Source organism: Plasmodium gonderi (genome assembly GCF_002157705.1).
Source record: "Plasmodium gonderi DNA, contig: Chr13, whole genome shotgun sequence".
NCBI lineage: Eukaryota > Apicomplexa > Aconoidasida > Haemosporida > Plasmodiidae > Plasmodium > Plasmodium gonderi.
The window spans coordinates 1,787,766-1,801,673 of NW_021628938.1; the positions used below are offsets into that span (position 1 = coordinate 1,787,766).

Below are 13,908 nucleotides of genomic sequence, written 5' to 3' on the forward strand. Positions count from 1 at the left end.
ATATTCAAAGCATAATGTCAAAAAAGGTAAAAAAAAAATTGGTGTTCCCTGTAGTTAAAATATATATATTTTTTTCATATTTGTCCTGTTTATGTTCATAATTGGGTTCAGTCGAGTATATTTTGTGGATTCATATGCACACAGCATCACATTGGGATAAGCGTTCACATCTTTAGGGTCGTCACATCCTCATAGCCCTCTATTCACTACTTCCCTAAAGTTGGTTCATCGAAATAATGTTAAAATGGAGGGGAAATATATATACATTTCATCCCTTTTGTTTATACATTTATAATTATTGTTTCATGTTTCACTTTTTATAAATGCAACCATATGAGAAAGGTAAAAATGAATAACGCCGTAATTTGTCGATGAAATAATTATAAAAAATATAAGGGCAATCATCCCAGTGTGTGCATGTATTTCGTGAAAAAAATAAACCCAATGGGGGAGGGGAAACATGTATATATATATATATGTACAGTACATATGTGTATACTTTTATATATATATATATACAGATAGACAGAACTGTAAATTAAAAAATTTGTACGCAAAATCCACCATATATTAATAACAAAACGTGCCAACAGGCATTCCCATGATTTATGTGAAAAAAAAAAAGGGGATAAGTTTTTGCTGTTCCACAGAGCGGCATAACCGTTAGTGAGCTTTGCCAACGGGAGAAAAGCACACGTATGAGACAAGTTATTATTTTGTGCTGATAAAAAGCCAAAGAAAAGAAAAGTAGAGAATTGTAAATAAGGGTAAAGAAATGTAAAGATGGGTAAAGAAATGTAAAGAAGGGTAAAAAAAGGGAAATGAAAGTTAAGAAAAAACGTAGATTTGGGCGTTGCTGCTTAGGAGTTTCGCGTTATCATTTTCGTGGCAAGAGATAGTAAAATTAAACCTGAACCTGGGCCACGTAAATTTTCTCTCCTTTTCGTCGTAGCACATTTGCATATTTTATGCATTCTTCATAATTATCAATGTTTGGTATTCATCTATTTTTTGCGTTCATCCAATTTATCCATCTTTTGTACTTGTGTATTCCTCAATACATGTGCATTTTTCATACATATACCTTTTCACATTTTTTTAAAAAATTTATTCCTGTTTTTTTTCTTCTCAACAATTATCATTTTTATATTAACAATCTGTGGTGAAATGAAAAGTGTATATGAACGCTACAAACTAAAATGTACTCTACCAATGCGTAACATTACTAACAAAAAATAGTTTTTTTTAAAAAAAAAAAAAAAAAAAATTCTGCCCAACGGGGAAGATATTCATTATAGCATTATCTTGTATATAAAAAATAAAAATTTATTTCTTGGAAAAAACATGTTTGGTGGGGAAAAAAAAAAAGAAAAAAGAAAAATGCATGAATGGTTAGAAAAAAAAAAAAAAAAGAAAAGAAAAAATGCATGAATAGTCAGAAAAAAAAAATTCTCTGTAGAGGAGAAAAGATAAGAAAAAGAAATTAAGGAGATTTTTTTAAAAGTAAAATGCACATATAAATTAGAATAATCCCCAAAACTAGAGAATATAATTTTTCATATGAAACTAGGCACATTATTATGCATCTCAAACGGTACTTGTGGGAGGTGCTCAACATTTTTGCGTTCATCGCAAAGTTCTTTCGAAGTAGCTAATGGATTTTATGAGAACTAAAGCTAGCCAAGTTTTCCTCCGTTAATGAATTGTGCATGTGAGGGTAGTATCTTTATCCCTATTATTCTCTTTTTCGTGACATATATATAGAAAATCATATCTTTTATTATGCACATTCGAGTTGTGCCGTTTTAATTGCAAAATTTTTCGCATTTATGGCAACTTTTGAGAAAGAAAACTACCACACTATATGTAACAACGAGTTTAACGAATTACAATTTTTGGAAGAAGAGAAAAAAAAACAAGGGGATTGTAAATCACGCATTAGTATTAAACAGTGTACAAGTTCATAGTCTCCTCATGAATAAAAAAACTCATGGAAGATCCACGCAAAAAGGCATAGTTCATTATTATATGTTTGAATTGTGTACACATCTAAATACATCAGTTACATTCTGGGTCTCATCTAGCGGTATAGTACCCGCCCACCCCCATTTGGCAACAGACAGAGGTAAATAGAAGCCCAAGGGAAAGAGCAAATAACTAGAGAATAACAGGGTAATAGAATAGAATAACAAAGTAGGAATAATAAAATAGAGTAACAGGACCCAAACCCATAACTTGCAGAGATACAGAAAACAAAATGATGAGCGACGGAAAAACACAAATTATCGATTACGATGGAAACATGATGGAAGATCTAAAGGAGTGGATAATTAGAAACAATTTATCAAACCTAGGATTCAATTATAACGTGATAGCAATATTGGGAAGTCAGAGTAGTGGAAAAAGTACCTTGTTAAATAATTTGTTTAAAACATCATTCGATGTGATGAACACAAAATTGGGTCACAGTCAAACAACTCAGGGATTATGGTTGAGTTATGATACCTTTGAGGATGACAGGAATACATGCTCTGAGTCGTCATCTCTAGGATTAGAAAATGGAGGACAGAAAAATGTGACTATAAATAGCAGTAGCACTAAAAAAATGGGTAATAATGCACGTGGATTAAGTCCTACTTTAATATTAGATGTAGAAGGAAACGATTCAAAAGAAAGAGGAGATAACCGATTAACCTTTGAGCACAGATCAGCGTTATTTTCCTTAGCATTAGCAGATTGTGTAATTGTGAATTTGTGGTACCATTCTTTAGGTAATTTTACAGCATCGAATTATGGATTATTAAAAACAGTTATGGAAGTGAATCTTGAATTATTTCAACAGGATACATGTTGTCCTAAAACTATTTTATTATTTACTGTGAGGGACTGGTTTGAAGAATTTGCTTCAATAGATATTGTGAAAAATAAAATTGTAGAAGAATATTTAAATAAAATTTGGGGTGAAATGAAAAAACCATCAGGGACAGAAAATGCAAATATAAACAACTATTTTATTGTTGAGGTTGTTGGATTATCTCATGGAATAATTAAGAAGGAAGAATTTCTCAAAGATGTCGAAAATTTAAGAAAAAAATGGATATACGAATTGAGACCTTTACAATATTCAAGAAATATCCCATCAGATGGTTTTGCTCAATACTGTAATAATATATGGAATACAATTGTAAAACAATCTCAGTTAGATATTCCATCTCAGAAGGAAATGTTGGCTACTTTTCGATGTCAAGAAATTAAAAATAATGTTCTTAATAATATTACTAAAGTTATTAAGGAGAAATTAGCTACATCATCATCTTCTCAACACAGTTCAACAATTGATGATTTCAAATCATGGGCTGAAAAAGAAATAGTAGAAAAAAGCTTAGATGAATATTTTGTTGATGCATGTAGGTACACAGAAAGCATATGTTTAAAAACGTCTGAAGAATTGCTGAGTAGCTTATTTATTCAATTACAAACAATTGTCGATAACAATTTAAATTTCACCCAAAGAATTTTATCAACCAAATTTTCCAACGAATTAAATAACATGTATAATGCATGCACATCTGATAAGAGCATTTTTCACTTTTGCAAAGAATCCAATATAGAGATAAAAAATGATGGAAAAAACAATATTTCTCAAAAGGAAGATAAAAAAGTAAAGAAAAATAATAATCAAGATAAATGCATTGAGTTATGGTCGAATTTCCTACTCAATGCTGATAAGTTAGAATACAACACGTTATGCAATTTTTTTAAGGATTGTGAAAAATGCACTATTGAAATTAAAAAAAGAAATAAAATACATGAATTTAATTATAAGCCATCCTTAAGTATTTTATCAACTGCTATATGTAAAGATATAAATAGAATTCGAAATATACAATGCAATATTTTGCTAGATCGCACAAGAATTACTATAAAAAATAAATTTAAAAATATAGATAACTTACTAATCACTACCAAAAATTCAGAAGAGTATTGGAATCACACATTAAAAATTGTTAAATCGTTGCAAGGAAGCATAAATTCTAACTTGACCAAATGTTTTATAAATCTCAAAGTTGATGGAACCAACAGCGAAGAAATTTCAAAGGGGATCATTAACCTAATTGGTTTTTCTCATGAAAATGGCATGTCCTACATAGATGATGAAGAGAAAGAAGTAGAATCGCCAAATGGTATTAACACGGCTGAAGGAAATAATAATTATGTCGATGAAAATCTCCTTAACCACAAAAAAATAGACATAATTAAAAATAAAGGAAATTATATAAGCACTATAAATGAGGAAATCGAGAAACAAATAAAAAATAAAAAGGCAATGTCTGAGTTGAATAATTACTACTTAGATGAAATTGTTGGTGTATTAAAAAACAAGTTAGATGAAATATCGGAAAATTTATCAACCATCATAGTTCAGAGATTCGAATCTGTTTTTAATTACGATGAAGCTGAACAACCAAGACAATGGCGTGATATCTCCATGGCAGAATTGAAAAAGATTTTTAGAGAATCTAAAAATTACGCATTTCTAATTATTGACATATTGCAGAAAAATACTAATGTAGAACTCATTGATGATTATCTACCAAATAATTATATAAAAGATGAAATAATTGAAAAAGGGAAAAACAAAGCCAAACGAAAAATACAAGAAATGTGTAGAGATGCACAATATATACAAGAAACAGGAGCAAAAATGAGTTTAAAAAATGTCCCTTTTTTTTTCTGGGTTATTTTGTTAATACTTGGATGGAACGAACTTTTGTTTTTTACTCGTTTCTTTTTCCGCTTGAATATTATCTTACCTTTATTTTTAGCTCTTATAGTTATTTTGTCTACTTTAGTTTTCAATGGAAATATGGAGGTTTTTTCCGTCATCAACAAGGTTGTATTTTTTATAGCCAAAAATTCGTATGGTTTTTACAGACAAGTACAGATGCTTGGGGGTAAAGCAACGGAACATGTATCATCGGCGGACTAGGCCGGGTCTCCACGCGCACTGGATTGTATGGATTACATAATTGTAGAGTTTATGCGTGTTGTGACGATATTGGATATGTTTTTTTCCTATTTTTATTTTATTTTTATGTTTTTTTTTTTTTTTTTTTTTGTCAAATCATCCCATTACACCCTTCTCGGGGTTACCATTTTGGAAAAATTGTTAAATGTTGAAAATTGCAGGAATATGGAAAAAACATTTTTTTTTTTTTTTTTTTTTCCAACAAAATTTTGAGCCCAGCATCTTTTTGCCTTTTTAAATTCCGAGGGTTCAAAGAAAAAACATGTCTCTTTATTTTAATGACAACATTTTTTTTTTAACGCATCAGTGCACATCAAAATCAAAACGAGTAAAAGCACTTTGCAAAGTATATTGTATGTTCAATTTAAAAAAGTAAAAATGAGCATATCCATTTTGGATGCAATAGTAAAATGGTACAACAAAAGGAAAATATCATGTGGACGCTTTGACAATACAACAAGCTGTAAATACATATATACACACGAATAAAAAAGCACTTAAAATATGCCATTTTGTAGACATGTCTAGACGTCGTTATGGGTTGTCCTCATCCCTCAAATATATAAGAAAAAAAATTGAAAAGAGCGATTTAAAACGAGTAATAAGTAATTTTAAAAACAGTTTCAAGTGTTAAACAAAAAGTTTCAAATTACAAAAAAAAAAAAAAAATTCTAAAATTTGTCAAAACCTTAAATGAGATAAGTATATATATGCACCATCATATTAAAGTGTCAAATAGTTTTATAAGAACTTAGAATTCGTACGGTATATTTTTATTTTCTCCTATTTTGTCTATATTTGAAGAAAACAATTTTGCTTTTTCAAATAGAAAACCGAGGGAATATATATATACATATCTTTTCCCTCGTGTCCATTTTAAAGTTCCTTGTTTATAGTACCATTTTCCTGAATTATTCTGTTCATTAATAGGTTAATCTCCTTGTAAATCTGAAAGGGGGGTAATAAATTTTGTCGTCATTCCGACATGCATGTGTATGTGTTCATATGTATGTCTTCATGCGTGCGTACTAACGTTTATGTAATAATGTGTATGTACTAATTTGTATGTACTAATTTGTATGTACTAATTTGTATGTACTAATTTGTATGTACCAACGTGTATGTATTAATGTGTATGTACTAATGTGCATGTACTAAAGTCTATGCACTAATGTGCATGTGTTCACGTGTGTAGGTTTGCTGAAACGGCGAAAAGGAATTATACTATCAGAAGAACGTGACTAACAGCCTGCAAGAAATTTTGAAAATATAGCTCCTTCGTACAACCATAAATGATGGATGTACATGAATGCTTATACATATGCGAAGAACAGGTCCTAATTGAGTATTTTACCTTCGTGATGATGTTATAAAAACTAAAGATACATGTAGATACGTGCTTGTAATTTTCTTGAGACATATATGACTTTGTATATGGCAAAAAAATAACTGTGCATCGTAATATTAGGTACACTGAAATGGCTAGGTATAAAATTTTGAAGATTGGTTTGATGATTCCGTCCCATAATAGCAAGCTAGCTAGATATCTGTGCGCAAAAAAAAAAAAAAATAAATGCAAAAATGAAAAAAAGGGATAAAAAAAAAGAAATGTTATTCGACCGGTGGCAAAGGGTAAAGGATGAGAGGTCACATAGTATATTTACCCTTACACACTTGTATATTCTCTCTTACACTATATATATCCATTCCAGTAGAGTAAAAATTGCAGAGGAAAGTAGTATAAGTCCTAGAACATTATTCTTTTCATCAAACATGGAATATAGCTGAATGCTTATGGGTACTAGATCGGATGATTTCCGGAACCAATTGAGGTGGAATATCGATTCTGCAAATTTTAGGATGATATTTAAAAAAAACTTTTCCTATTTCCAAGTTTACTACTTTCGGAATGATGTACACAATGGTAGTTCACTGTTTGAGCCATTTGTTTTGTTGTCATGGGGAAATGGATTTTCACTAAGTACCCATGCGTTCACTCATGTTGCACATATAACAGGTACATGTATATGTGCATACATGTATACATGCATACATACATAAATACATGCACACATACATAAATACATGCACACATACATAAATACATGCACACATGCGTAAAAATTACATACATAAATACATACATACACATATACATGCATAAACATATACACACACACATACATGCATAAACATATACACACACACATACATGCATGTATACAGATACAATAGAATAAACACAGTTACGTAAGGCACGTGCATCATAGAAGCGTACTAATTGGTCTTGGTAAGACAGGACAGGGAGCCTTCTTTATATAAACCTTTTTTATATTGTCTACTTTAAGTTTGTTCCTTATTTCTAATTTGACAGGTCTGTGCTCTTTCTTTCGGTAGTATAACAAATTATATACTTCATCTTCTGTGCTGGAATAAATGTTATAGCACCCATTCCATACTATGTGACAAAAAATTAGATAAGAAATGAGAAAACAACAAGTCACTAATCTTTGGAAATCCATTTTATAATGAGCTACGTTATCCTTTGTTTAATTTTCTTGTTGGCATTTCCTCTCTCGTTTTTGTTTTCACTTTTCTTTCTTCCTTTCACGTTTCGCCTTTTTTTTTTTTTTTTTTCTCTGTTTTCTCCTGCCTTTTTTTATTCATATGAATGTGAAATTTTCATCACTTTTTTTTTTTTTTTCTTTTTATCTTGAGTATCCTATTTGTTATTCCATTTGAAAAATTTCGATCAGCGAATAAATCGGGAAGAATAAGAGATGTGGAAATCGAACCTATGAGGGACATGACAAATGAAAGACATACACCAAAAAAAAAAAAAAAAAAAAAAAAAAAAAAAAAAAAAAAAAAAAAAAAGAAAAAAGTTATCATTTTAATGCCTTCCTAATTTTGTTAACATTATAAGTACCATATCTATTTTATTGAAGAATAAAATGGGGGAAAAACAATTTCCACAAAATTATATTATTTTTAAATATAGACTGGATAGTGTTTTGTGCATGAATAACATTTTGAATTTATGTAAATGTGCCGCCTGTACCTATACGTATACCTGTATGTGTGTGTGTTTTTTTTTTTTTTTTTTTTTTTTTTTATTTTAAAAACTTTAGCAGATATTTAGAAATAACATTTCCCATTTGTGAAATACCGCGTGATTCTATTAAATGAGGGTCCTTTTTACCAATGTCATAGTAAGCTATTTTATCCAATTTTAAATTCATAAGGACACAATGTATAGGGAAATAATTTACTCACATAAAACACAATTTGTAACACGCTGAGCAATTATGCTCCTTTAAATTTTACGATATACCAGTGAAAAAAAAAATGTTGCATAAATCTAAAAAAAACGGTAGGAGAAATTTGCATGCTCTCTCTCAAAGTGTATTATTAGTGCATAATAATATGCGTTGTTACATAATCTATATTTTTATATAATACAAAATTAAGGAAAAATAACCCCTAAAAAAAGGATTAATGTCTATGAATAAATACTGAATAGTTTTCTTTCCCTAATTGGATAAAAAAAAAAAAAAAAAAGAAAAAAAAGTTTGCCATTGATCTGGATTTTCACATAACTCGAATAAATACCTACCATGCTTGTGTAGGTATGTATACATGTGAAGGTGCAAATGAATCTACATTTACACATATGAATATGTAATTAAATATACACTTGTGTACACATGCGTGCAGCATACCTGTTTATATGTTTTGTGAATTATCATTCTTTATATATCCCACGTGTCGCCTTAAGACAAAAATGCATTTTTGATAAATGTAGCTTTGATCCAACGCTCACTTACTTTGAACCAAGTTTTTCATACATGTAAGATAAATACAGAATAAGTGAGTCATAATTCCATTTTGAGTAAGAATTGAGGGGAAATTAAATGCAAAAGGAGACAAATGAAGGAATCCTATCTCTTTTTGTACGCGAAAAAATTTAATACCACTGTCCCATTTGCTTATTCATTGTGATCTGCGTATAATGCATGTAAACAGGCACATGTGTTTTTATTCGTATATGCATAGACGAACGTGTGACATTCCCCACTGTTTTACTTATTTTTCCACTTCAATTCCTCAAAATTTAAAATGTCGGACACTTTTAATTCATCCCCTTAGCTTTTGTAAAATGTATATGTTCATTTTCTACTGTGTATATTTTTTTTTTTTTTTTTTTTTTTTTTTTTCTTACCAGTGTCAATTAACCAATTTATACATTCTTTTTTTCCCTTTTCATTTTCTCCTTTTCTTTTCCTTTTTCCTTTTTCCTTTTTCCTTTTTTTTTCCCTTCCTTTTTTCTTCTTTTATCTCTATTTTTTGCCTGCTTTTATGTTGTGATTTTTAATTTACAAAACATTCAACCAAATAAATCTATTTCTTCATTTCATTTGTATCTCGTCAGCGCTTAAGTATACAAGAATAAGTTCCTTCTTTTTTCAATATTTTTTTTTTTTGGGTTTCATTTTTTTGTGTAACATATTTTTTATGTCCGTTTTTTGTATAACCTTTTTTTACGTCATTTAATTGCTTCACTTAGTTGCTTCATTTAATTGCTTCACTTAGTTGCTTCATTTAATTGCTTCACTTAGTTGCTTCATTTAATTGCTTCATTTAATTGCTTCATTTAATTGCTTCATTTAATTGCTTCATTTAATTGCTTCATTTTATTGCCCCCTCGATTTTTACTTCATTTCATTGCTTTTTTTTTCAAATGGGGAGAAGGCGTCTTGAGAAAAACCTAAACAACGCGATCAATTGTGAAAAGGCTAAAAACGTGAAAAATGGAAAAATTGGAAAAAACACAAAGAGCGTAAAAAAGAGAAAAAGAAAAAAGAACTCCGACACAGAGGACGACGATGACATTGAGATAGCGAACATGAATGTTAATTTGAATCGAAATGTCGCAGTATCATGTAAATTTAAGCAGAGAGAAAAAGTGGACATAAACTTGATTCTAGCACAGGATGAAGCCGATGCGTCTAAGTAAGGAAACAGACATAATATATGCATGCAAATGTGTATACATATATACATACACTTATGCACATGCTTATGTGCTCATTTATGACTCTGGGAGATAAAATTTTTCGAATGTAGTGTCTATATGAGGGAAATTGTACGATTGTGAGTGTGGTAACATTTGTACAGTACATATACTAAGAGGAGGTTATGTGAATACGGACGACGAACTACTTATCATAATGCCTGACTTGAACCTGCTTCCCGAATGGGATACCCTCATTATCTGAACGTTTTCTTATGCATATAGACAATCTCCCCCCACACCCACACATACACATGTACACATCTTTACTTCATTATTTTTTCCCCCAGTTTATTTTATCACACGTATTATGCCAACTACCCATTTTTACTCCCTATTTTTACACCCAATTTTTATGACCCATTTGTACGGCCCATTTTTACATCTCCTTCTTTTTGTAGAACGAAAAGTTACTGCTGGACGAAGGTTAATGGAGGCAGAAGTTCCCTCACTCGAAGAAAATTTTGCATCGTTTGCGGATTTGAAGGAAAATACAAGTGTTTAAAATGCTACGAACATAAACCAATTTCATATATTAGATACTACTGTTCGTTGAATTGTAAAAAAGTTCACGACGAATCTTCCTGTTGTAAGAATAAGATGTTGGATATATGGTGAAAATGTGCATGTTCTGTGGGGGGATAAATGGAAAACAGTTAAGGATGCCAATACAAAGGTATCAAAATGATACAACATAGTTTCCGCCATTTTAGTCAGTACTGTGCAATTTATATTTCGTGAGCCACACCATGCTTTGCTTTTCTTTCAGAATGGTTCATTTATATTTTTACCGTGTTGAATTTTTAAATATTTTATATTCTTTTTTTTTTTGTGTGTGTGTGTTTTTGTGCATTTTATTAAAATTAACTTAAAAAAATTAAGAAGAAAAAAATGATAAAACGATAAAACGAAAAAACGGCAGAACGAAAAAACGGCAGAACGAAAAAACTGCAGAAGGATAAAACGATAAAATGCTTAACGAAATGAATGAAGATGAAGAATGCCAAATGAAGTTGATTTACTCTTCGAGCGGAGATAATGCTTTTTTTTTTTATTTTGAAAAGGAGTTTGTAATTTATTTTTATATTCACAACGTGTAATGTAGTCAATTCTGCAGTGTCAACTGTTGATTTTTATTTTTTTCTTAAAACATGATTGCAATATATTGGTCTAATTTGAGGTTATTATATTATATTATATTATATTATATTATATTATATTATTTTTTGTTATTTTTTTTTTTTTTTACACTTGTTCGTCCAGGTTGTCCATATTATCAACGTTGTCAGCATCATCGCCTGTATCGGCATCTTCATCCTTTTCGTTGTTGAGGAAAATATTTGCAGTGTGCATGTTTCCTATATTGGCAATATTAAAAAAATGAATTCCCTTTTTGTTAAATTCGAGAAGCAGTTTTAAAAAATCGTTTTCATCTAAATTCACACTTCTTCTTTCAGCCATGTCTTGTTCCTTTAATATATCGAGGCAATATTTTTTAAATGGGAAATTAACAGGAATGATGTTATTGAGGGTACAAAAGTTTTTATAATTATGCTCTAACATATTTAAAACTGCATTTCTTTTAAATATAGCGTGAAGAGTTTTTCTTTTTCTACTAAAACACACTCTTAATAAATTATCCCACTCATCAAAATTAATAAAAAAATTCTTTTCTTTTGGTATAAGTTTTAAAATAATACTATCTACTTTTGGAGGTGGATTAAAACTACTTCTATCCACATTACATATTTTAATAACTTTACAAAATAATTTTACATTTACAGTTAATCTACTGTAATTGCTATCACCTACATTAGCAAGCATTCTTTCAGCAAATTCTTTTTGAAACATTAGTACTGCACATTTGAATAATGGTCGATGTGCAATTAATTTAAAAATAAGGGGACTCGATATTTTGTATGGTATATTCGCAGTACATACATCAAATCTTGGGAAAATGGTTTTAATAGCATCCCCTTCGTACACTTCTAAATTACTGTATCCTTCATAAAGACACCTTTTTTTTACTTCACTAACCATTCTGGAATCAATATCTATTGTAATAACTTTTTTCGCTATTGGTAAAAGTTTCACCGTTAAATTTCCTGTTCCACATCCTATTTCTAACACTACATCAGAACTCTTTATTTTAGCTGCTAATAAAATTTTATCTAATATACCTGGATTTTTAAGCAAATGTTGCCCATGTTTCTTATACAATATCATGTTCATCTTGTTCCCATTTTTTGCCTTTGACGTACTAATGTTCCTACTTCCACTCCCGTGTATCCCACTGCTGTTGTTCGTATTTTTCTTTTTCCCAATAACATCATTTACATTTTTCAGTATGCTCATGGGCTTATTAATTGCGCTCTGATGATATCCTCTTTTGATCTTCATCTTTGTTGTAATATTATTCTTTACTACGTATTGGAATTTATACAAAACGGCATATTTGCCTATGCGTGTAACATTCGTCTGAAGCATGCGCGCTTTAATCGGTTGACCATATGTAAGTAGGGTGTTTATTTGTTCATTCTCAACTCATCTGTTGTTTAGCTAATCCCCCATTCGTTCATTTGTTTGACAAGTTCATTATAATTCATCCGTTAATTCATGTGGGTCAAAAATTATCGATGCATTTAAAGCAAAATAGCAAAAAAAAAAAAAAAAATAAAATAAAATAATAAAATAAATAATAGTAATAATATTTTCCCATATCAGCAATTTTTTACTAAAATAAAATAATTTTTTTTTTTTAATTTTACTTGATTTTTTTTCAGAAACAAGAAAGGCGGCAGTTTTAAAAAAAAATAGTCATTTTAACATAATTTAATTAAAACATAAATAAATCCAAGAGTAAAATAATCAAACTTGTTTCTTTGCTTTTCGACAAAAATTGTAATCCCCTAGGAAAATTTTTTAAATTCACAAAATGTAAAGTGCCTAAGAACATAGCAACATATGTATAGCAGCCTATGGTAGATGATAATCTAATAAGAGCCCGTATGTATATAAATATTATACGCACATATATGTACTTTTATATATGTGTATATAGAAGCATGCGTCACCCTGAATATAAATTTAATGAATGTTAATTTGACCTTGACACAGAACACCTAACGGTGAACTGTGAAAATATGTACGATTAAAGGAACGGATAAATCCCAGAAATGTTAACCTAGAGGGTGGAAAAAACCATCACTTTTGAATTTAAAAAATTTAATTTATATACTCTTCTCGTATACCCATATGCACTTTTTAATTCATTTTTGTGAAGAATTATGATCTTTAGTAAATTTGCATACTACAAAATATTGTACATTTTATAGGATATTATTTGTTCTTCTAATTTTCGCTATTATATAATTTATGAAAAACAATTTTAGTAACAAAATAAGGAAAACGAACAAATAGTAAAAAAAAAAAAAAAAAAAAAAAAAAAAAAAAACTACTGTAAGATGTTACTAACATTTAATTTACACGAAGGACACACTCAAAATAGCGGATGATCAAAAATTAAACAAGGGGCTGAAAATGCCATATTTTTTTTTTCGTACGGAACCAATCAGCCAGTAATATATTGCATTCCCCCTCCCCCAAAGCTGTATGTATATATATGCAATACAGGCACATAAATTGTACTTTACATATTCCTTTATAATTTACTTCACCAAATGTTACATAAGAAAGAAGGCAAAGTTGAAAAGTGTACAGAGAGATATAGCAAGTATAATGATATCAGACAGGCGTGGAATGCAGTATGTTAACACTTAGACGTTAAACAACAGTACACTTTATG

General features: G+C 29.8%; 4 protein-coding genes across 4 annotated transcripts; 2 read left to right on the forward strand and 2 right to left on the reverse strand.

The window, feature by feature from the left end:
• Window positions 1-2,257: 2,257 nt before the first annotated feature.
• PGO_133270 (hypothetical protein, conserved) lies at window positions 2,258-4,990 on the forward strand (the record flags this gene model as incomplete). The annotated part of the gene is made up of 1 exon (XM_028689843.1): window positions 2,258-4,990. The coding sequence occupies one exon, from the start codon at window positions 2,258-2,260 to the stop codon at window positions 4,988-4,990; it is 2,733 nt and encodes a 910-aa protein (XP_028545644.1).
• Window positions 4,991-5,905: 915 nt separating this feature from the next.
• Window positions 5,906-7,551, reverse strand: PGO_133280 (hypothetical protein, conserved; the record flags this gene model as incomplete). Its single annotated transcript, XM_028689844.1, has 4 exons — window positions 5,906-5,977; window positions 6,384-6,576; window positions 6,722-6,875; window positions 7,308-7,551. The coding sequence occupies 4 exons, from the start codon at window positions 7,549-7,551 to the stop codon at window positions 5,906-5,908; spliced, it is 663 nt and encodes a 220-aa protein (XP_028545645.1).
• Window positions 7,552-9,770: 2,219 nt separating this feature from the next.
• Window positions 9,771-10,721, forward strand: PGO_133290 (zinc finger protein; the record flags this gene model as incomplete). The annotated part of the gene is made up of 2 exons (XM_028689845.1): window positions 9,771-10,042; window positions 10,505-10,721. The coding sequence occupies 2 exons, from the start codon at window positions 9,771-9,773 to the stop codon at window positions 10,719-10,721; spliced, it is 489 nt and encodes a 162-aa protein (XP_028545646.1).
• Window positions 10,722-11,348: 627 nt separating this feature from the next.
• PGO_133300 (dimethyladenosine transferase) lies at window positions 11,349-12,590 on the reverse strand (the record flags this gene model as incomplete). The annotated part of the gene is made up of 1 exon (XM_028689846.1): window positions 11,349-12,590. The coding sequence occupies one exon, from the start codon at window positions 12,588-12,590 to the stop codon at window positions 11,349-11,351; it is 1,242 nt and encodes a 413-aa protein (XP_028545647.1).
• Window positions 12,591-13,908: the final 1,318 nt, after the last annotated feature.